This window comes from Microcaecilia unicolor, chromosome 3 (assembly GCF_901765095.1).
Source record: "Microcaecilia unicolor chromosome 3, aMicUni1.1, whole genome shotgun sequence".
Classification (NCBI taxonomy): domain Eukaryota; kingdom Metazoa; phylum Chordata; class Amphibia; order Gymnophiona; family Siphonopidae; genus Microcaecilia; species Microcaecilia unicolor.
In genome coordinates, this window is record NC_044033.1 from 277,537,200 (window position 1) to 277,562,073 (window position 24,874).

The 24,874-nt window shown below is 41.9% G+C and overlaps 1 protein-coding gene across 5 annotated transcripts in view; it reads left to right on the forward strand.

The window, feature by feature from the left end:
* Nucleotides 1-5,817: 5,817 nt before the first annotated feature.
* The window catches only part of EDARADD (EDAR associated death domain), a 129,585-nt gene continuing 110,528 nt past the window's right edge, over nucleotides 5,818-24,874 (forward strand). For 2 of the 5 annotated variants that reach the window (XM_030198106.1, XM_030198109.1), the window contains exons 1-2: nucleotides 5,818-5,897; nucleotides 6,308-6,426. Coding sequence is in view for 2 of the 5 variants with exons in the window: in XM_030198104.1 (XP_030053964.1) it covers nucleotides 17,163-17,190 (28 nt within the window). In the remaining 3 variants the exon portion in view is untranslated. Of the gene's footprint in view, nucleotides 5,898-6,307; nucleotides 6,427-17,050; nucleotides 17,191-24,874 lie in introns of those variants that run through there. The other 3 variants (XM_030198104.1, XM_030198105.1, XM_030198108.1) reach the window with 2 other exon arrangements.

Below are 24,874 nucleotides of genomic sequence, written 5' to 3' on the forward strand. Positions count from 1 at the left end.
AACTGTGAGTAAACAGATGTTTTGTTACTTCAACTTTAAAGTGACTCAGCAGTGAATTATTCAGGGGTGAATGAGAGAGAGATGAAGAAAGAAATTAACATTTCTAAAGCTGAAGCTGTGTGTACTAAAATCTGCTAATTATTTACTACAAATAATCCAACAAAAGGGTTATGGGCCCAGGCGGCGGGAATTGAGAAAGAAGAGAAATATTACCAGGCAGAAAAAAAGGCCACATTTTTCTCTTAAGTTTTAAAGGAAAGATTCAGTCTGTCTCTCTCTCCCCCCACACAGCAGACAGAAGGCTAAGAAAATGGCTGAGGGAAGAAATTCACCATTGTTCTATTCTCTCAAGGTGCCTAAATTAAATGAGTTTAATTATCAGCAGTGGGAACTAAGACTCATATGTCTCCTTCGAGCAAAAAGATTAAATATATGCTTAGACCAAGACAGAACAGCTGAAAATATGGCTGAATGGGACAATGCAAACTATTATGTGAAGTGCATGTTTTTTGAAGCTCTCTCAGAGAAACAAGCCATATTGCTGGAGGGAAAAGATACAGTGAAGGACATTTTATATAAACTGAGAACTATGTATGCAACTACATATGCAAAGCAGCAACCAATTTGGTTAGCAGAGTTGAATGAAACCAAATTAAGGGATAAAAGTAAATGTAATGATCACATTATGCATCTTATGTCTTCATTTCAAAAGTTAGAACTTTCAGGAATTCCCATGTGTGATGCATTGAAAAGAGCATTTCTTTTTACCTCACTATCAAAGAAGTTTGATGTTTTTAGGTCTGTAAATGAGGCCATTGAAGGGCAATCTTTTGAACAGACAACATCAAAACTAAGGCAGGAATGCATAATAAATGATTCTGAGGAGATGTGTTCTCAAAGTCAGTCAGAGAGAAATGAAACAAATTTCTTGGCAAAGAACAGAGGAAGGCGGAGCTATGGGAAAACTCCACCCAAGGGCAAGCTGATTTGCTACTCATGTGGAAAGGAGGGACATGTATCTAAATGGTGTAAGGAAACACAAAACACTCCCTCTAGCTCACCTAAGCCAATGGAACTAAAGAATTTTCAAACCAGGAAATGTATGAAGGACAAAGATAAACACAAGGGTTTTCTAATGGCAGAAAAATCTTTGACTATGGTAAATAATAATTCAAATGAAAGTACTTGGATTTTGGATTCAGGGAGCACATGCCATTTAACCAATTGTAAGGATTTCTTTCAGGAAATGTGTCCAGAGGAAGGTATTCTTAAAACTGCAAACGCAGGGACTGCTAAGATCCAAGCAAAAGGTATTGGATTCTTAAAATGCAAAGTGTCTAATGAAGTTAAAGAAATTCCTGTAAGTGATGTCTTGTATATTCCCCAAGCAGTTTGTAATATGCTTAGTGTATCTACATTAGATAAGAAGGGATTTGCGATTCATTTTGAAAACAGTAAGTGCACAATCTCTAAAAATGATGAAGTGTATGCTGAAGCTTTTATGCATAATGATGTTTATAAACTGAGCATTTCAGGTGAAGCCTCACATATGGCGCAAGTAAGGAAGAATGATGGTAAATGTAGTCTGGAAATCTGGCATCGCCGCCTGGGACATCGTGATTCTAAGGTGATCCAGGATCTTTACAGTAAGCAACTGGCCACCGGCATTCAGATAAGTGCAGATGCTGGTAAAATGGAGAAATGCATAGACTGTGTTACTCAAAAAGGTGTGAGACCCTCATTTCCTGCATACACAGGAAATAGGAGTAATAAAGTGCTGGACTTAATACACAGTGACTTATGTGGACCGTTTAATATCCCATCATTGGGAAATAACAGATTTGTGCTAATATTCTTGGATGATTTCTCTAGATATTGTGTGGCCTATTTGCTGAAAGAAAGGAGTCAAGTCACAGACATGCTGAAGAAATACGTAGCCATGGTGAGCAATAAATTTGAAAGAAAACCAAAGGTTCTTCAGACCGACAATGGTGGTGAGTTCACTTCACAAAGCATGCGCACATTTCTAGAACAAGAAGGCATTCAACATATCACAACAGTAGCTTATACACCAGAGCAAAATTCTGTTGCAGAGAGAAAATTTAGGTCAATTGTGGAAATGACCAGATGTATGCTGTCAGATAGCAATCTCCCTAAAAGACTATGGGGGGAAGCCATTCTCACAGCAGTGTACCTACAAAACAGAATGCCAACTAAAGGCGCTGAGCGCACACCACATGAGACATGGCATGGTAGGAAGCCAAACCTGTCACACATAAGAACATTTGGAAGTACAGCATATGCTCATGTACCAAAGCAAAGAAGGCATAAGCTGGATTCCACAACAGAAAGCGGCATTTTAGTTGGCTATGCTCCAGGACACAAAGGATATAGAATTTTGAATCTGAAAACTGGAATTGTTGGCATAAGACATGTTACATATTTTGATGAAAACAAAAGGGTTGATAAAGGCTGGATTATCCCAGATGAGCCTTATCATCCAGAATATGAAACTAGAACCATAATAGACATGCCAGTGTATATAAATGCCATACCAAGGCAGATGTCTGAAAGCAACTCATCTGTATCTAACGAGGAACAGGCAGAGGAAGCAGACACAGAAAGGATCATTGAAGAAGACAGTACAGTTGGAGAAGGGGAATCAATTGGAGAAGAACTCTCAGATTTAGAGGATGCGGAAAGGTCAGACCAACCTGTTGTCAGACGCTCATCCAGGGAAAACAAAGGTGTTCCACCCCCAAGACTGTCTTACCTAACAAAGTCAGCAGAAGCTCAAGAGCCCTTAACATGGGATGAGATTGAGAAAATGCCAGCAGAAGAAGCTGCTGAATGGCATAAAGCTGCACAAGAAGAAATTGATGCATTGGATAAAAATAATACTTGGATTCTTACAAAATTACCTCCTGGCAAGAAAGCTATAGGATGCAAATGGGTATTCAAGTTAAAAAGGAATGCACAAGGAAAAGTGGAAAGGTATAAAGCAAGATTAGTGGCAAAGGGATATCTTCAAAAATATGGAGAAGATTTTGATGAAGTGTTTGCACCTGTAGTGAAACACACGACAATCAGAACACTTCTGAGCATTGCAGTCTCAAAAGGCATGCAAGTCAAACACATTGATGTGAAAACAGCGTTTCTTCATGGAGATATAACTGAAGACTTGTACATGGAACAACCAACAGGTTTCATAAATACAAAACAAAGACAGCTAGTGTGTAAATTGAACAAAGGTCTTTATGGATTAAAGCAAAGTGCAAAATGTTGGAATGAAAAATTGCATGAAATATTGACAAATTTAGGATTTAAGCAAGGTGAAGCAGATAAATGCTTGTACACTAGGTGCACAAATGGACAATATGCATACATTTTAGCTTTTGTTGATGATCTGCTCATTGCAAGCAAAAGTGAGCAAGAGTACAAGGACATTGTAAAGTGTTTAAACCTCAATGTTGAGATAAAAGAACTTGGTAATGTGTCATACTATCTTGGTATAGAAATTGAGAAACAAAATGATGGTTCTTATCTTCTAAGCCAGAAGCAGAAAATAAATGAGCTTATTGAAAGTTTAGCTATGCAAGATGCCCAAGTTGTAAGCACTCCCATGATCACTGATTTTCTGAAGGATGAAACAGTAAGAGAACCTTTACCAGATAACATCCAATATAGATCAGCCATAGGTAAGCTTTTATATCTAGCTACCACATACAGGGCTGATATAGCAAATGCAGTAGGAATTTTGAGCAGAAGGGTCAGCTCACCTACCAAATCAGATTGGACTGCAGTTAAAAGGATGGTAAGGTATTTAAAGGGTACCATTGATTGTAAATTAAAGATTTCAGCCAATAGTAATCCAAAACTAATATGTTACTGTGATTCAGATTGGGCAGGGGATCATTCTGATTATAAATCCACAAGTGGATATGTGTTTATGTATGGAAATGTACAAATTTCATGGGCCAGTCATAAACAAAGTATTGTGAGTTTGTCTTCTACAGAAGCTGAATACGTGGCCGTATCGGAAGCGTGCAGAGAACTGATGTGGATTGAAAAACTTTTGCTGGATTTTGGAATAGCTGAACAGAAACCAATCCAGATAATGGAAGATAATCAGAGCTGCATCCGACTGTCACAGAATGACAAGGTTCAGTCATGCACCAAGCACATCGCAACGAAATACCACAACGTGCGAGAGTTGGCGAAAGAAGGGGTCATCAGTCTACACTATTGTCACACCAGTGAGATGACAGCTGACATCATGACCAAACCGTTACCCAGAGAACATTTTGTGAATCTGCGTATAAAGCTTGGACTTTGTATGAATAAATAATTGCATGACAGTTATGCATGAGAAGGGGTTTGTTGGAATGTAATTGTATTTTACATGCATTGCCTGTCACCTATTATTTCTCTGTGATTACTCTGTGACCTCTGATGTGAATTACTTAGAGAGGTCACACAGCTATGCAACTTCCTGTTGGGGGTTAGATGCAGCAGATGCAGCACATGGAGCACATGGAGCTCATGATCTCTCCTAACCTGAGAGGATCTATGGTGGTGTGAGCATCCATTACCATCTAAGCACATGGAAGGAGCTGATAATACAAATGTATAGTAATATGTATATATAAGCCTGTCTGATTATAATCTAACTGCAAACTGTGAGTAAACAGATGTTTTGTTACTTCAACTTTAAAGTGACTCAGCAGTGAATTATTCAGGGGTGAATGAGAGAGAGATGAAGAAAGAAATTAACATTTCTAAAGCTGAAGCTGTGTGTACTAAAATCTGCTAATTATTTACTACAAATAATCCAACAGAACTTACATTGCACCACGCAGACGCAGCAGGCACATCAGCAAAGCTGCCATCGGGACGGGCTTCAATCACTTTCTGTGACATCACCAAACGTGTGGCTTGGGTGGGGCTATGATGTCACTTAAGGCAATGTCATCAAAAGGGATGGGGTGGGGTGGGGTTTGGGCAGAGGATGGGCATGGCTTGGGCAGAGAGTGGGTGGAGCTAAGGCATATCCTTGATTCTGATTGACTGACAACTCAGAAGTGGGTATGGTAGCTTTCAAAATCAATTATGCCAAATAGCTTTGACAAAAGATATTGAAGTTTACTACTTTCTTATACTGTTGATGGTGAGGCATTGAGTTCTTTATGTTTAGATAAAAAGCACCGAGAGATGTGAAGGAAGTAATAATATTAAATTACTTTTAATTTAGGGTAGAGTACCAAGGTTTAAAATTTTGTCTAGTCTTCTAAATATCTTTAAAGGAGCGAGCTGATCTAAAACCCAAGTAATGGAGAAATTTCAAGACTGTACTAGTGAGATTTGTAAAATTAGTGGTAGAGGAAATAGAAGTGCAGACTTGAAATCCTCAATATGAACATTGCCTCTAATATGGCAAGAAGTGGAAGCAATCTCATTGCAGGTTAGCTTGAAGTGCTTGTTTGGAAACACAGCCTTAAAGGCGATGGTGAAATGGTTATGAGCAAGGAATGTGGGTGATAAGCAGATCCTGCAGGCAGCCTGCTCAATGGCAGTTTCATGGAAAAAGACAGTCCTATGTTTGAGCCTTGAAACGAGTGGGAACTTCCATCAGCCAAATAAATTCTTACCGTGGATGTGGCTGCAAGGAAATTGTCAGCAACTAGAGAGTAAGAAGTACTATTAATACGTAAACTGAAATCACCCAGGACAAAAATTCTGGATATGCTGCAAGTAGTGGTTAAGTCTACATAACAAATCACTTTTTGGCCTATCTCTCTCTCTCTTTTTTTTTTAGGTTTCAACAGTTTTTATTCATGAAGCACAAAAATGGTGTTTACATAATGTAAATATCACTACAATCAAACAACACACAGCAAGTACGGAAATTGTACGATATTACTCATCTCCATTAATCTTTTAACTTTATCCCCCCCCCCTTTGTACTATTAGCTAACATTTATTCAACAAAGTCTATTAACAGCAATTTCCCAACAACCCTTTCCCCCCATCTTTTCCCTTCTACCAATTGACACCATATGTTCAAATGCTTTGACCCCCAAAATCTCTCTTTTTTTTAAAATTAATGCCATGATATTTCATATTCAAATATATCCTTTATGTGTACATTAGATGAATGGTGGAATTCACTCTCTTTTCTAATGGCTTATTTTGTCTTATTTTAATGGGAATGTACCCTGTTTGTTTGTGAATGGATGGATTGTTCTTACTCATTAATGGGGTCTAGGGTGTTGTTGCTAAAAATCTCATCCTTGCATTTATCCTGCAGACCCTGTTGTCATAGAGGAGACGATGATGGAGCTGAATGCTTTGTTGGCTCATAAGAACAGTCGCCTGCAGGAGCTAACGGATCTGCTGCAGGAGAAGCATAAGAGCATGTAACAGGAGGTACTGGAATCCAGCTAGACTTTTTCCACCTATTTGCCATGTTAATTCTAGACTTGCTAGAACAATTAGGTTAACTTTTCATTTATTACCAGTAAGAGGCAGAGTAATACCTGATGAATAAGCGGGATTTATATAGTGTTTCCATGTCATTCCATAGACCAACCCAGAAAAACCTGGTGGTGCTATGTCCCTCCCCTCCCCTCTCTTTCATTGGCTTGCTGGTACTGGTCCAGTAATCTCCTGCCTCTAATATTTAAAAAAAAAATAAAAAAGGTTGAGAGGGCTCCAGTGTTTTCTAGACATCTGAACCAGAAATAACTTTGAGGGATTCCAGCAACAGCTTTTCTGTAAGTGCTTTTTTCTTTTAGCTCAGCCTTGTTATGACTGCCCCTGCTGAGCCCATTAAATGCTGTATCTGGTGCAGACACAGGCGGTCAACATTGGGACAATGGGACCGTTGTGTTCAGGGCCCTTCTGTTTCTCCCTTGTGTAACCCAGTGGTGAAATGTTTTTGTTTACCTGGGGTCCGGGGGGGGGGGGGGCTGCTGGCACAGGCAGAGTCATTGGTGACCAGCTCAGTGTCCCATTTTGACTCTGGAGGCAGTTCAGGGCTTCTGGAGGGGAACCACGCTTTCCTGTTGCTTTCCCAACACTGCCTGGCTGGATTGTGATGTTTCCCGGCCAGGCGCAAGCTGGAAAATGGATGGTTTTGGCCAGGGGTGTGCTGGTAAATTTTTAACAACAGGCTCTTTCTCCGGATGTAGCCAGCTCTGCAGTTGGAAGGGCCAGGGGTGGCCTGGGGGTGGGGTGGGGAGGTGGGGAGAGCAACACTTGCCTCTCTCTTCTCCCTCCCTTCGTGCGGGCACGCTATGCATACCTTTGCTGGCAGCCAATAAATGGACTGCCACCACTCCCAACATCTTGCTCTGACCAGCATGCTGGAACTTCTCTCACATGCTCAAGAAGTCCCAGCCTGCTGCCCAGAGCTGGAAACAAGGAGCAGGGAGAGGCAGTATTCTATTTACTCGGCTTGCAGGGCTTAGCATCCCCACCAGCAAAGTAAAAGATAATTCAGCAGGGGGCCCAAGCCCACATTTTGGGAGCCAGTTTTAAAGAAGCCATGGAGGGCCCTGCTTTAACAACCGGCTCCCAAAATTCTTAAAAACTTAACAACCGGCTCTCGCGAGCTTGTGAGAGCCTGCTCCAGCACACCACTGGTTTTGACCTTTGCAGGAGGCTCCAAGTGTGCGTGCCTTTTTGCTCGTGCATGGTAGCACTTCTGGGCTGGCACTAGGCCCAAAGTGAAGCTGGGGCCTAGATTTTTGAGGCATTCTGGCTGGGTACTGCGGTTACTGAGGTAAATCATAGTGTTTTACTGCTGCCATGGAGGGACCTCGGACCCAGATTGGAGGTGGAGGTCGAGTGTGGACCCTTCTGGGGACCAGGTAAGGGTTCTGGTGATAAATATGTTTTTTGTGTCGGGTATGCTGGCACATAAGGGGTTAACTTTTTTTAGTTTTATTTGTAGTTATGGGTTCCTGAGAACTTCTTTAGGTGAATTAGTGGGGTGGCTTTAAAAAAATATATATTTTTTTTTAATTTTTAGAAGTCTTTATTGAGCATTGAGAAACATAACATACAAAAAGTATACACTTAGGAAAAAGCGCATCAGAATACAAATGGGCAATTTAAGAACATGAACACACTGTTCCTATAACAAGCTGAAAGTGTTCTCAATGAAAGTTGGAGCACAACCTGATATGTACTTCTAACATTTTTGAAAAGGATTTAACTGTATAGTTCCCCCCCATCAAACTGTATTCCACCCTCATCCCTCCCCCCACCCAAACAGTAAACCCAACCCACCCTTATTCAAAATAAGAATGTTCCAGATAGGACCTCTGAGGCCAAAGTACCTTGACACTGTTCTTCTTGCTGCCTGCCTGAACCCATGCCTGGACCTTGACACTGTTCTTCTGTTTGCCACTTGCCTGAACTCATGCCTGGACTTTAATGCTGTTCTTCTGCTTGCTGACTGCCTGAACCCATGCCTGGACCTTGACCTGTTCTTCTGCTTGCTGCCTGCCTGAACCCACGCCTGGACCTTGACGCTGTTCTTCTGCTTGCTGCCTGCCTGAACCCACGCCTGGACCTTGACGCTGTTCTTCTGCTTGCTGCCTGCCTGAACCCACACCTGGACCTTGACGCTGTTTTTTTGCTTGCTGCCTGCCTGAACCCATGCCTGGACCTTGACACTGTTCTTCTGTTTGCCTCCTGCCTGGGCCATCCTCTGGTCTCCCACCTTGTCCTGAGCCTTGACCTCATCCTTGCCTTTGTTCTCTATTTAAGCCCTACCTACAGCCCGCATCCAGGGGCTCAACCGCTGGGGAATGGTGGTCACCGCAGGTGAAGCACAGAGCTTGTCGACTACTTCTCCCATCTCGGGATCAGCACAAGGGCTCACAACACGTGACAAAAGGGGAGCTAGCGACTTATGGAGATGAGGGCCCTTACTGGACTGTCGGGCAGAGTGGCGTTCTCCATCCTTCTGAAGCGAAGATAAAGCCTTACTCATTGCAACCAGGCTTTCAGGTATAACAAGTGATGAAAAAGGAAGCCAATTGTAAATCGGATGATAGCGGATTCTGCTATTGAAGGCAGGGAAGTGCGAGAACTATTGACTTAGGTGGACATCTAGCACCGTGACGTCACTTCCTCCTCTTAAGTGAAGAAAACCTGACGTTGGAGTTTGGGGTGATGTTAGGGTCTATGATGGGTCTTTTTGGAAAATTCTTGACAGAGGATATGTAGGGAAATTATTATTAATTTTCTTGAGTTGTTTCTGTGGAATTTGTGAAATGTAAATTAATTTTATTAAGAAAATTGAGGAGATGTCCTTAAATAGAGGGTCTTTCTAAAAACTGAAAGCATATGTCATTGAGTAAAGATGTGCTTGGCTGGAAATGTAAATTTGGACTTGTTTGACTTTGATTTACCTATAAAATTTTGTAAAAATTTCATTTTCTCATTATATCCTATGGGAAGTTTTAAAACTAAAATGGAGATTTCAACGAGGAGCAGGAGAGAACCCCCCCCCCCCCCCCTTTTAGCTCTATAAGCTATCTGATTTGTTAATGTTGGTTTGGTGGTGCAGCCAAGTCAAGGTTTCTATAGCAACATTATCTGTGAGTGACTCAGAAGTGCCCTGGAAGATGAAAGATGCAGACATGCTGAAGGCAGAAATGTAGCCAGGTTGAGGGTGCAGGGGGAGTGGAGAGCAGACTGCTGATGGCACCAGCGCTTAATTTAAAAGCAACAGATCGCATCAAAAATAGGTGCCGGCACTGTCGGAAGTCCGTTTGGGGGAGCGGCTGCTCCCCTGGTGACCCACCTACCTACGCCTCTGGCTGAAGGATTTCTGATTCTTCAGTGTGTGTAAGGTCTTGAATTGGTGACTGTGGGGAAAGAAATTGGTCTTAAATAGTATGATGTGACATGACATTAATGGTGAGAGAGTGCTTTTGCATGGTATTTGATAGAAGTGGATGAGAATATCAGTTCTGTGTAGGAAAATAGAGATACAGCTTATACAAGAGCAATTGTTTTTTTTAATACTGTGTATGTTATTATGTGCTGAGAGAAGTACAGGATGTATGGAGTCCAAGTATAGGCATACCACTAATGTTGGTTTGGTGAAAGTGAGTGGAGTTTAAAGTTTGTGCGGGTTCCAGAGTAAGCCAGGAAAAGAACACACATGGCTCTTCATTAGTGATAGGGAAAAGTGTCAACAGGATAGGTCCTGGAAATTTAGGGCTATAAAAATGATTATTTTCTTTCCCTATAGCTAGATAGGCCACAGTTATTTTAATTGTAAGTCCCTATGAGGTATTCTGCTTAAACAGGTAAGACAGGGTTTTGTTCCTTTTCAGTTGTTTAAGTTAGATGAGCTCTGCAGCCCAGCTGGGCGAAGGAATCATTAATGCTGTGCAAAGATCGTCACTGCCGATTCTGAGTTCCAACGTACAAGAAAGACCAAAGTGCTCCAGCCAAGAAAGATTACAGCGAAGTGAATCAAACACAAGCACTAGGAACAAGTTTAAAACAAGAGAAGGACAACAGAGTGGTATACAGTGGGAAGTACCTGAACCTAAAAGAAAATACATTTACACAAAGGATCAATTCTTATCACCAAGAGAGGATTTGAATTCTAGTATAAATTTGGTTAAAATTGAAAGTTATAGAGAACAACATAGCAATACTTATCTGATATTCTACTGAAGACCCATCTCTTTAACAAGGCATACAACAATGATCAACAAATATGAACTCCTGTACACATATCCAGAACTGCCTCTACAATATTTGCTTGCCAAACTATTATCATGTTTTTTGCTATCATGTTACCAACATCCTTCTGCTATTACTAAATGTATATTTCTTATATAATTCATATATATTTCTTAAATATTTCTTACTATGTTTGCTTGTTAAAATACTATCATGTTTTATCATTATCATGTTACCCAAAATCCTTCTGTTATCACTAAATGTATACTTTCTCATGTATTTCCACTATTCATGATGTATTGTAAGCCACATTGAGCCTGCAAAGAGGTGGGAAAATGTGGGATACAAATGCAACAAATAAATAAATAAATAAATAAATATTCTGCTGAATCCAAGGATTCAGAGGGTGCAAATTTCTGTAAGTGAGGAAATAACACATTTGTAAAGTTCAGGTGAACTAGCACTGCATTTGTACTTTTGTCAAAGTTTTGGGTGTTTAACTTGGAGAAGAATTTGTCATATTCAAATGAAATTGTTACATTCAAAAGAAATTGTTACATTCCAACTACAGCTATAAATAAAAATATTATTTATTGACAACTTACCTTTTTTGCGGCTAACTTTCCAACCTAAAGGCAAATCCTAAACTTTAGGGTTTTTTTCCTCCTTGCAGCTTTGAGCTGTGTGGATGTGGTTAGTTTATATTGCTTACCCTTTTTCTGAAACTCAGCTTCAGGTATCCGCCCACGACTACTAACATCAGGAACAGTAGAGCTGAGCTCCCTCTGGAACAGGGTAACGGCAATGCTAGGCTGATCCACAGCTGGGATTGAGTTTGGTGGCTGTTGGTGGTGTGCATTCTGAAACTTTGGCAGGCTCTGCACCTCTTCCCTTGTGCCACTAGCCATCTTGAATTTAGGTGCTCAGGCTCCTATGGCTATTGTGCTGCCATCTGTCCCTCACTCCTTGCCCTTTGGGCATGGTTTTTCTTCCTGTGAGCCTCGACATGGCTCTGACCTCGAGTAGGCTTCTGGTGCTGGAACAACCTCTTTCTCTCTGGTTTGTGCTCCTAATGCACCAGGTTTGTTTGTTTTTTTTTATTGAAGAGGGCAGAACCTCCTCAGGATGTTTTCCCTGCCCAGGTGAATATCCCTGGTCAGCCTCAGAAAAAGAGGCATTTGGAACCTCTTTGGGATGTAGATGAAGTCTCTCTGCCCTCCCATCAGGACTCTGAGGCAGCACTGTCAGTAGCTTCTGACTAATCCCTGCCTGACCATTTGGAGGAAGGTAAATTGTCTCCTTTGGAGAGGGATTATTTCACATCAGCTAGGTTCTTCCATAAGGAAGAGCTTTTTTTCCCTTTATCTCCAGGGTTCTGGAAGCTTTGAACATCTTTCCTCCAGAGCCGCAGAATACAGTGGCTAACTCCAATCCTATTATGTTAAGGACTAAGAAGCCCCTAAGACCTTCCATATCCATGCTGCAATGCAAAAATTCATTTCTGCTCAGTGGGACACTCCTGATGGGGGTCTTATGGTGGCCAGGGCTATTGCCCATCTATATCCCTTGCCTTCTAGACTGCTTGAAATTCACTTTGGTCATAGCAGTCACTAAGAAAACCATCCTTCCCATGGAAGGGGGTATTGCCCTGTAGGATGTTCAGAACTGCAGGCTGGAATCCGCTTTAAAGAGTGCCTTTGAAGTGGCGGCAGTCTCCTGCGCCTTCTACTGCCAATGGTATGGGACTACATGCAGGTTCTGGGGCTCATGCTGGATGTGGTGCCATGGGCCTAGTCACACATGAGGACTCTGCAACACTGTCTTCTCAGTCAGTGATCTGTTGCTACTTTGGATTACAGTCTACATGTCCCATGGCTGTCCAGGTGAGGGATAGCCTCTGTTGGTGGTTCTCAGAGGTGAATCTGCAGAAAGGCCTGCCTCTGTCTCCACTGGATTGGGTGGTCATTATCACAGATGTGAGTCTAACAGAATGGGGAACCCATTGCTGCCATCAAATGGCTCAGAGACTCTGGTCTCTAGAAGAATCTTCCTGGTTAATCAATCGCCTAGAATTGAGTGTGATCAGGAGGGTGCTACAAGCGTTCTCCTCACTGATCTTGGGCAAACCTGCTCACATTTTTTCAAACAACTCAACTGCTGTCTCTTACATTGCCTGCCGGGGGTGGGGATGAAGAGTGTGTTGGAAGCACAGGAGGCACAGCTTCTCTGCTGTTGGGCGGAATGCTGGATCCCACTTCTGTCCACTGCTCATATCACGGGTCTCTAGAATGTGCAGGCAGACTATCTCAGCAGAGGGCATATATGCCCTGCTTCAGGAGTGGCTGACCGATGTTCTCCTATATGCCTTCCCTTCCTGGCTTCTGATAGACAGAATTCAGGGCAGGATAGCTTGTCATTCAGGTCCAGTCATCCTGGTGGCCCTGGATTGGCCCAGAAGTCCATGGTATGCGGACTTCTTCGGATTCAGATCAATGATCCACTGCTCTTTCCTCAGCGAAGTGGACTCCTGACTCAGGGTTCCATTCAGATAGACGACCCATCTCCCTTTGGTCTTACAGTCTGGCTCTTGAGAGGAGATGGCTGAGGTGCAAGGGTTACCCGGAAAGACATTATTTCTATGCTCCTTCAGGTAAGGAAGTGTTCTATGTCAGTGGCTTATGCTAAGGTACAGAGGCCCTTCAAGTCTTGGTGCTCCTACAGAAATCTAGATCCTTTTCAGGTGACTCTCTCCCACAACCTGGCCTTTTTACAAAAGTGCTTCAAGAAGAGGCTGGCAATGAATACTCTGAAGGTACAAATTGCAGCATTAACTTGCATTAGAGGTTGCCTCCAGAATTCTTCCTTGGTGAAACATCCGGATACGGTGCATTTCCTAAAGGGAGTTAACTATCTACAGGGACTATATCTCTTCCACATACATGCTTGTGGGGTAAAATCCGCCCTTGGCCTTGTATGCGCACTCGACGGAGGCCCTGGCTACTTTGGTGGCCAAAGCTCAGTTTGTTTCCATTGAAGACATATGCAGATTAACAACGTGGTCCTCAACTCATACCTTTGCAAAGCATTATCGGCTGGGCATCCTGGGGAGGAGTGATGCAGCCTTTGGCATATATATTCTTTTGATTGGGCTGTCGTTGAACCTCCCAACTTGAGGACACTGAGATGTCCATTAACTTCCTATGGGTGTCTCAGTGTTTAGCACTAGCTGATTTGTAGCATTAGCTAAAAACACTAGCACTGCTTTGTAAAAGACCCCCTAAGTTTGTACCTGAAGCAATGGAGGGATAAGTGATTTGCCCAAGATTACAGGGAGCAGCAGTGGGATTTGAACCTTGGTTTCCCTGGTTCTCAGCCTGCAACTCTAATGACTAGGCTATTCTTCCTGAATGTAGATGCAAATGTTTAGTGGACTCACAAGCCTGTTTGCAGGCTTGTGTTGAGATTGAATACGCAGATGTGAGGGGATTGCTGAATTGTGAGAAGTGTAAGGGAAAATGATTTTTGAATTATAGTTTCTGAGGAAACCAGTATTTTGTGTTGAGCCCCTTGGTCTTAGCTCCATGCTGTTTGATCATGTTACTTTCCCCTTGTCTTAGTTCTTATTGGCAGTGGGGAAAGTTGTAGCTGTTGTGCACTATAAGTTACTTTCCCCATCTCTTTATTTTTGGTGAGATGTACCTGCTGCATAGTGCAGGTTATTTTCCCTTTGATTTTATTGGGGGTGGGGGAGTTGTAGCTGTTATACACTGTAAGTTACTTTCCCTATGTCTTTATTTTTGTAGCGTTGTACCTGCTGCATAGTGTGAGTTACTTTCCCTATGTCTTTATTTTTGTAGTGTTGTACCTGCTGCATAGTGTGGGTTATTTTCCTTTGTCTTTATTTTTGTAGCATTGTACCTGCCGCACAGTGCAGGTTGCTTTCCCTTCTCTTTATTTTTGTAGCGTTGTAACTGCTGCATAGTGTGAGTTGCTTTCCCTGTGTCTTTATTTTTGTAGCGTTGTACCTGCCGCATAGTGCAGGTTGCTTTCCCTTCTCTTTATTTTTGTAGCATTGTACCTGCTGCATAGTGTGAGTTACTTTCCCTGTGTCTTTATTTTTGTAGCGTTGTACCTGCTGCATAGTGTGGGTTATTTTCCTTTGTCTTTATTTTTGTAGCGTTGTACCTGCCGCATAGTGTGAGTTACTTTCCCTGTGTCTTTATTTTTGTAGCGTTGTACCTGCTGCATAGTGTGAGTTGCTTTCCCTGTGTCTTTATTTTTGTAGCGTTGTACCTGCCGCATAGTGTGAGTTACTTTCCCTGTGTCTTTATTTTTGTAGCGTTGTACCTGCTGCATAGTGTGAGTTGCTTTCCCTGTGTCTTTATTTTTGTAGCGTTGTACCTGCTGCATAGTGTGAGTTGCTTTCCCTGTGTCTTTATTTTTGTAGCGTTGTACCTGCCGCATAGTGCAGGTTGCTTTCCCTTCTCTTTATTTTTGTAGCATTGTACCTGCTGCATAGTGTGAGTTACTTTCCCTGTGTCTTTATTTTTGTAGCGTTGTACCTGCTGCATAGTGCAGGTTGCTTTCCCTTCTCTTTATTTTTGTAGCGTTGTACCTGCTGCATAGTGTGGGTTATTTTCCTTTGTCTTTATTTTTGTAGCGTTGTACCTGCCGCATAGTGTGAGTTACTTTCCCTGTGTCTTTATTTTTGTAGCGTTGTACATGCTGTATAGTGTGGGTTATTTTCCTTTGTCTTTATTTTTGTAGCGTTGTACCTGCCGCATAGTGCATGTTGCTTTCCCTTCTATTTTTGTAGCGTTGTACCTGCAGCATAGTGTGAGTTACTTTCCTTTGTCTTTATTTCTGTAGTGTTGTACCTGCCACATAGTGTGGGTTACTTTCCTTTGTCTTTATTTTTGTAGCATTGTACCTGCAGCATAGTGTGGGTTACTTTCCTTTGTCTTTATTTTTGTGGCATTGTACCTGCTGCATAGTGTGGGTTACTTTCCTTATGGTTTCTTAGGGTAGGCACAACAGTAATTTCAAAGCTGTTTGGAGTTGAGGTGTTCCATTTTTGGTTTCCATCCTCTTGCTCTTTTGTGGCTCCACTGTATTTATCCCATTCATTTTTGAATTCCAGTTCAATGTTTGCTTCCACAACTTCTTTCAGCAGAGAATTCACCATTTAAGGCTTATTTATGTATTTATTTTTGCAATAAACTTACATACAAATAACTTTGTAGCAAAGGAATGAATACCCGTCCACATCACTGGGGACAGAGAAGAGAAGAAACAAGGAATAGACCCCCATAGTGTGGATCTCGCCCCTAACTTTGGGTGTGAGCATGTACATCTGCTAAAACCTGGTGTAAATGCTGGTGTGCAACAAATGGTGGCTGGGCATGTGAATAACACTATTCTATAACATTGCGCCTAAATTCTGGGAATGCCCCTGATCTGCCCATGCCCTGCCCATGATAGAGGTATATAAAATACTGAGTGGAATGGAATGGGTAGATGTGAATCACTTGTTTATTCTTTCCAAATATACTAGGACCAGGGGGCACACAAAGAAGCTAGTAAGTAGAAAATTTAAAACAAATCGTAGAAAATATTTCTTCACTCAATGAGTAATTAAACATTGGAATTCATTGCCAGAGAATGTGGTAAAAGCAGTTAGCTTAGCAGGGTTTAAAAAAGGCTTGGCTAATTTCCTAAAAGTCTGTAAGCCATTATTAAGATGGACTTGGGAAAATCCATGCACATTCTAGGATAAGCAGCATAAAATCTGTTTTGCTGTTCTGGCATCTTGCCAGGTATTTGTGATCTAAATTGGCCACTGTTGAAAACAGGATACTGGGCTTGATGGACCTTCGGTCTGTCCTAGTATGGCAATGCTTATGTTCTTATAATGACTATCAAGTAAGGCCAATTATTGATTGCTAATTAGCTTGTGCACAGATCTGGGATCTGCGCCCACATTTGAGTGACCTACATAGTATCTGGGGGGGTGAATGCCTAGGTTCATGATCTTACATGATATTATTTGGAAAGATTTTCATAATTCCAAATATACACTAAAATTCAAAGCTATCTAACATAGAGGGGATGCAGGAGAAAATTATGAACACAGGTGTTGATAGTAAAGAATCTAGCTCAGCATTTTGTGATAAAAAGAAAGCACTTATACATTTTGATTGGGAAACTGGATAGATATACAGTATTCTTTTTAAGCAGGAAAGGGGGAATGTGTTAAAGATTTTAAACACACCCAGTAGGTGGTGTAAAGAAGCCTTTTTTCAAAGTTAAACCATCATTTAAAGAAAAGAATGCATAACTAGCGTATCACAAAACCAGGAAGTAAAGACCACAGAACAAGAAAGAACTTGAGGCTTATTGACTGCATTGTTTAATATTGTGAGCAAGAGTTCCTGGAACTTGAAATCCACATGGCTTCGGAGGATCCACCGTCTGAAAGTAAGGGTTTGGTAGAACATTACCTATGTTTGCAATGCCTCTTGAAAGCTGTAGGAATTTTCTACACTGTGGAAGCAGGGCATTTACAATGAGGATGTTTCAGCTAAATCAAAATAAAAGAGCTGTCACTAGCAAAATGAACAAGCTATGTTTCAAGAATATTTTAAAGGAGTCCTAACTTGAGTCTTGGCAAACTTCTCCTTCAAAAAAATGCCACTCTATACACATCTTTTACAATAAGCTTGCTGATATTATTTTCAAGGACCCATTTAAATCCGAATTCTAGTCTCAGCTTCTTCTAGTTATAGTCCACGTATGCTGTAAATTAGTTTAGTTTATTAGATTCTTGTTACACCGCCTTTCAAATCAAATCAGAGCGGCGTACAGGCTAAAAGCAAAAAGCAAAGGACCACCAGTATATTAAAAGACAGGAAAGTATTTGACATACTTGTCGAAGAAATGTGAGCTTTCTTTTTTAAAAACAAAGGCCTGTTGATGCATGAAGCAGTGATTGAGGTATAATGTTTAAATGTGCCATATGTTTAGTCTCTCACTGTTCATAGTCTAAGGGGTGTGAGGGGGAACATTATCAATGTGGGCTACTGCTAAGATGGGTTATTTTACCACAACTCTTGCTATTTTAGCACAGGCCCCATTTTATGTAATGAGACCTAGTTACTAATAACAGGGGTTAACAGTAAAATAACACATCTTAATGGTAGCTCACGTTGGTAGCTCTCATAGGGGTCCTTTAAGCTGCGGTATAAAGTGGCCTGCGGTAGTGTGGGCACATGAAATTGTCGCATACCGAGGCCACTTTTTAACCGCAGCCAGAATTTCCGTTAATTGAAATGGAAGTTGTAAATGAATGTGCGTTAATAAAAATATTGGCGTGCGGCAATTTACTGCCCAAGCCCTTACCGCCACATATTTAGCAGGCAGTAAGGGTTCATGGGCTAACCTGCAGTCATTGGAGAGCACACGGTGAAGGCCGATTACCGCCGGGCAAGCCTACACTGCATCTCCACACTAGAAAATGGAAAAATATTTTCTGGTGCGGGAAATTCTGCGTAGCAAACACAAAACTACCGCAGGGTGACTGGTGCAATCCATGGTAGTGCTGTTTTGCGGCCTACTGCATCTTAGTAAAAGTGCCCCTTAATGTTAAAGTCCCAAATTCTGCTCAGTTGCCTTTTCGAGGGTTAGTTTATAGGCATATATAAAGCCCTGTTGTTTTGGTGAAGCTTGCATTTATGCAGGACTCCAAACAAAAGAATTTAGTGGGAAAAGGCTGCTGTTTGTACATAAGTACATAAGTAGTGCCATACTGGGAAAGACCAAAGGTCCATCTAGCCCAGCATCCTGTCACCGACAGTGGCCAATCCAGGTCAAGGGCACCTGGCACGCTCCCCAAACGTAAAAACATTCCAGACAAGTTATACCTAAAAATGCGGAATTTTTCCAAGTCCATTTAATAGCGGTCTATGGACTTGTCCTTTAGGAATCTATCTAACCCCTTTTTAATCTGTCTTGTATAAAGATGAGGAAAGTATTGTGGTTGCTGTGTGAGTCCACTGAAATATGGGGAACTAAGGGTTAACAAACAATCAGCCAGTCATACTATTTTAATAGACAGACTTTGGAGAGCTAATTTCCCTTCATCAAGCCAGTGACAATACAATGCAACTACACTGCATTTAAACTGTGAACACATGCAAGTCAAGTCTTTTCATCTTCAGTTAGGTTAATAAGGCCTTTTTACTAAAGGACTTTAGAATTTGGGCTTAGAGTATCTTAATGCAGGACTTTCCCACATGCTAAACCCAGATTCAATTAGTAAAAGGGTCCCTAAATACAGCCTGTATGGTAATGAATGACATTATAGGAAATTCAGATTTGTTTTTTCAAAAACAATTCTATGCATCTAATTTTGATGCAAAGGACTTGTTATGGCATCCTTTAGGTATCCAGATATTACTTGTTAAAAATGGTTGAATATTTAAATGAGATGCCATTTACATGTCATTCATTACTCAAAATACTTATGTGTAAATGTACGTAGGTGCTTTATTTAGAAATATTAGTTGTTTTAATTTTATAGCAACAACTTATACAGCTGACATAAAATTGTTTATATTGTTTGAATGTCTAGATTTTTAAATGGTGGCCCATTTAAAAAAATGTTTTTAGTGGCTCAAAGAAATTGTTTTGTTAATTTTAACATAATCCCTGCTATTGTCGTGATAATTAAATGTTCTGCACGATGTGCCTTATTTTATTTTCCTAATAATCATATATCTTGATTCAGGTTCTAACCAGTGTGCTGTATTTTTAACTCAGACCTTGCCTTGGCTGTATTCTGGTTCTTTGCCATCATGTATCTACTGTGCCTGAATGTAGCTCCTCTTGAGCTACTACTGAAAAGGCGTGAGCTAAATGCAAATTCAATTATGGGCTTGATTAACCCTTGTTTCTTTTGTTCTCTAGTTTAATAGTGTCATATGTTTGCGGTTTCCTAAATATCAAGTGTTGTAAAATGATTTATTTGGGGCCTTTTGAATCATACAGGAGATAGACCCATTAGTACACCACTTCACCCTGACCTGGTCCATCAGGAGTTAGTCACCAATGGGCCCTTTTACTAAAGGGTTGGCACAAGGCAACAGGCTTGCCTTGCGCCAATCTGGAACTACTGCTGGGCTACTGCAGAAGCCAAGTGGTAGGTCCCACCCCCAGTATGTGCCATTTCTGGTGCTACAAAAATATTTTCGATGCTTACCTGGTGGTACTGCTGTCTTATCGCGGGAGCCCTTATTGCCACCTCAATGGGTCAGCAGTAAGTGCTTTCCTCCCCAAAAGGTTCACTTACTGCACAGCCATTTCTTTTCCTGAAAAAGGACAGCCTTTACCCACTGCAGTAAAAGGGGGCCTCAGCGCGCGCCAAAAACACGTGTTGACAATAGCACAGGTCACCTTTTACCACAGCTTAGTAAAAGGACCCCCCAACATTTGACAAAGTACCTCATGAAAGACTCCAGAGGAAACTGGAGAGTCAAGGGATAGGAGGTAGTGTCCTATTGTGGATTAAAAATTGGTTAAAAGATAGAAAACAGAGAGTAGGGTTAAATGGTCAATATTCTCAATAGAGAAGGGTAGTTAGGGGGTTCCCCATGGGTCTCTGCTGGGACCGCTGTTTTTTAACATATTTAAAAATGGTCTAGAGATGGGAGTAACTAGTGAGGTAATTACATTTGCTGACGACACAAAGTTATTCAAAGTTGTTAAATCTCGAGAGGATTGTGAAAACTTACAAGAGGACCTTATGAGACTGGGAGACTGGGCATCCAAATGGCAGATGATGTTTAATGTGAGCAAGTGCAAAGTGATGCATGTGGGAAAGAGGAACCCAAACTATAGTTACTTGATGCAAGGTTCTACATTAGGAGTCACTGTTATCGTTGCTGATACATTGAAACCCTCTGCTCAGTGTGCGGCAGCGGCTAAGAAAGTAAACAGAATGTTAGATATTATTAGGAAAGTAATGGAAAACTAAAATGAGGATGTTATAATGCCTTTGTATCACTCCATGGTGCGACCGCACCTCGAATATTGTGTGCAGTTCTGGTCACTGCATCTCAAAAAAGATATAGTGGAATTAGAAAAGGTACAGAGAAGGGCAACAAAAACGATAAAGAGGATGGGACAACTTCCCTGTGAGGAAAGGCTAAAGCGGCTAGGTCTCTTCAGCTTGGAGAAAACATGGCTGAGGGGAGATATGATAGAGGTCTATAAAATAATGAGTGGAGTGGAGTGGAGCGGGTAGATGTGAATCGCATGTTTACTCTTTCCAAAAAAACTAGGACTAGAGGCACACAATGAAGCTACAAAGTAGTAAATTTAAAACAAATCGAAGAAAATATTTCTTCACTCAACATGTAATTAAATTCTGGAATTTGTTGCCAGAGAATGTAGTAAAATAGCTTAGCGGGGTTTAAAAAAGGTTTGAATAGCTTCCTAAAAAAAGAAATCCATAAGCCATTATTAAGATGGACTTGGGGAAAATCCACTGCTTATTTCTAGGATAAACAGCATAAAATGTATTGAACTGCTTTGGGATCTTGCCAGGTACTTGTAACCTGGATTGGCCACTGTTGGAAACAGGATGCTGGGCTTGATGGACCTTCAGACTGTCCGCAAATAGCAAAACCTATGTTCTTAACATACTTACTAGGGATATTTACAGACAAACGATTTTCAGTTGTTTTCAGAATTTTTCCAATTTGGGGGATTTATATGATTACTTTCAAAAATTCAATTTAATAATATTTTTAGAATTAGCATCAGAAATGTTTAATGTATTTAAATTAATGGTAAATACGTTAACACCCCTGTCATGGGCGTAGTTTGGGAGGGGGGACTAGGGGGAGCAATACCCCCCCCCCCAACGAGCTGCCACCCCATTTTTCTGCCTGGCATCCCCAAGTGGTGCAGCTGCAACAGCATCTTTCTTTTTCTCCTTCCTCTGCCATCACAGCACTGGAGTCTTCCATTTCTTTCTCTCCTTCCAGCTCTGCGGCACCCGGTACCGCTTCTCCCCCTGTTCCCGCATAGGCAGGAAGTTGTAGGAGAGAGAAGGGCTTCCAGGAAAGGTCTAAAGCAGCGTGCATATTGCTTTCTAGCTGAGGCTGCCAGCGGCTTGGGGGATTGGAAGATTGGGGGGGGGGGCATACCGGGAGCCACGGGGCTGGAAGGAGATAAAGAACTGGAAGACTCCAGTGCTGTGGTGGTAGTGGTGGTGGCAGCAGCAGTGGGGGCTGGAACAAGAACGAGACAGGGGTGGTCCCGGGCGGTGAAGGGTAAAACAAATGAGATCATGGGGGGGGGGGGGGGAGATGGAACAGAAGATGGATGCAACTAGGGATGTGGGGGGAAGGGGAACACAGCAGAAGATGAGTGGGACTTGGTGATAGAATGGGAAAGGAAGAGGAGAGAGAAGAAATGAAAAAGTCAATCTGGACAAGAATTTGGAAGCCTGACACATGGAAAGTGGAAGAGAGTGAGACCAGCCCAACCAGAAAAACAATGTGCCCACATAACAAAGGTAGAAAAGAAAAAAAAATATTTTTATTTAATATTTTTTAAAGAATGAGATGTGCCTGCTTTGTGAAATGTACATTTATTTATGTATTTTTAGTTTTGTATTTTGCAGAGTACAGGAGAAAAAAAACATTTCTGTTTCTCTCTTACCAGTATTGCCCTGCTTGTAGAGTCTGGCTTTCTTGGGTGGAGGAGGGGAGGTTTCCATTTCAGTTTTTGTCTGAATGTTTTTTTTGTGGCTGTGTGTGTGTGTGTGTGTATATATATATATAATTTTATATATACACTAGTAAAACATACCCGTTTCTGGAGCAAATGAAACGGGCGCTAGCAAGGTTTTCCTCTCGAACCCCCCCTTCCCTACCCACCCCTTTGGCGTTGTGAAGCCACTGACCGCCATTGCTCCGCACCTTGTCAACGCACGCCACCTTCATCTCCTGAGTCATGAAGCCACTGATGCCATTGCTCTGCCCTCGCTCTGTGACGCCATTGCTACGCCCTCGACATCATCACGTTTGACGCGAGGGCGGGGCCCAGAGACAGTGATTTCGGTGGCTTCACCACCATGAACCCTTCGAACCCGAAGGAAGTGCCCGAAGGTCGTGACACTGACGTCAGTGTCCTCAGAACGTTGAGGGTGAGTTTTATTATATAGGATATATATACATACACATATGCTGGTTTCATATTCAGTGTTTTAGGCTTGTGTGTGTTTTGAATAACTATAATGAATATGTATAAGATGTATGTATGCAAATTAACATGCTAATGTGCCACACCCCATCATTTGCCCCCTCCCCCCAAATGAAACTGTCAAACTACGCCCATGACCCCTGTTTACAAAGCTGCATGACACTGCCAACACAGTCCATTCAAACTGAATGGGTTGTGACAACATTACCGCATCGGCAGCCACTAGCGCAGCTTTGTAAATAGGAGCCTCAATTTGTAGGTGGCTTCATGTATTATAATGCAAAATATTTACCAAGTGCTAAGCCTAGATTAATGTGGCACTTTTTGGGTGTGTTCCTTCTATTTTTTATTATAGGTTGTGCATTAATGTAACCATTAGTGCGCAGTACATGGAGGATGTTAACATGGGACCACTTATTGCCTCCTATTTAGGAGACGTTAAGTGCTCTTTTGTTATCTCTGTGTTAGCCAGTTAGCGTGCTATGGGTATGTCTACTAAAGGGCATTAAGCCCTAACATGAGCTTAGTACATATGAACACGCTTACTACAATGTATATTAAAGTGTTCTGCAGTAAGTACTTGTTTGCGTGTGCTAAACATGCAATATTTATTTTTTTGTATTTATTTTCTGGAGGGGACATGTCAGGGTTGAAGAATGGGCATGTATGTGATATCCAGCTAGTGCATTCCAGTTACTGCACGCTAACCAGTTAACGCGTTCATAATGCAGGAGCTCTTACTGCCTGCTAAAGAGGAGGCGGTAAGTACTCCCCTGTCAATTCTTTCGGGTTACACGTGCTAATGCCAACATTAGCGCATGACCTGAAAGACAAATACTGGAAATTGCGCTATTTCCTGGGCACACATGCTAAGTCCATTTAACGCCCTTTAGTAAAAAGGTCCCTAAAGTTTTTACGGTATGCTAATGAATACACATTGCTAACATTTACCTTCCCATTTATTCTTTAGCTTTGTGCTGGATGTTATTTAATAAATTCAGGGGTGCAGCCACAGGTGGGCTTTGGAGGGCCCTGGCCCACCCTCTTTGGGCTCAGGCCTACCCACAGCTATACACCCTTGACAGCGTTGGTGCTGCTGGCATGGGGGAGCAAGCTGAACTCCATGGTCCTGCATCTCCCTCCCCTCCTTCCCTTAACAAGCCTGTCTCAAAGGGTTGCCGATAGTGAATTTCACACACTGCCTGTGGCTGACCTGGAAACCTCCCCTCTACTGCATCCCCCCCCCCCCCCCCCCCCCCGATACAATTTCCTGTTTTTGCCTGGTTTGAATGTGACAGAGGGGAGGTTTCCAGGTCAGCTTCAGGCAGCATATAAGATTTGCTGCCTGTTGGATCTAGGAGCAGAAGGGAGTGAAGGAGAGATGCTGGACAATGGGAAGGAGGGAAGAAGGGAAGAAAGAAGGGACGAGAAGATGCTGGAGAGGGGGGAGTGGAAGGAACAGGAAGATGTCAGGCTATGAGGGTGGGGAGGGGAGCAGGTGCTGGGCTAGAAGGGTGGAGGGAGGAAGATACTGAGAATGGTGGAACCATGTCAAAGAGGCCAGGGAGGAGGGAGGTGGCAAGGAAATGAATGGGAAGAGGATAGTGATTACAGGGGGTAGAAATATGTTAATGGGAAGTAGATTACAGATGAAAGGGAATGGAAGGATGGTGAATGGGAGAGCTAGTGGGTGAAAGAAGGAGATGGAATTTGTTAGGTAGCTAAAAAGTAATAATAATAAGAAGGGTGATAAGGTGAAACTTGAGTGAACAGATAGGTAGTAAAGAAAAGAAAGAGCTAAACAGGAAAGATCAATATATCAGAGGCAGATGTAGTGAGTACAGGTGAGAGGAGAAAAGACAAATAGCAGATGTTTGAAGAAGAATTAGGAGAA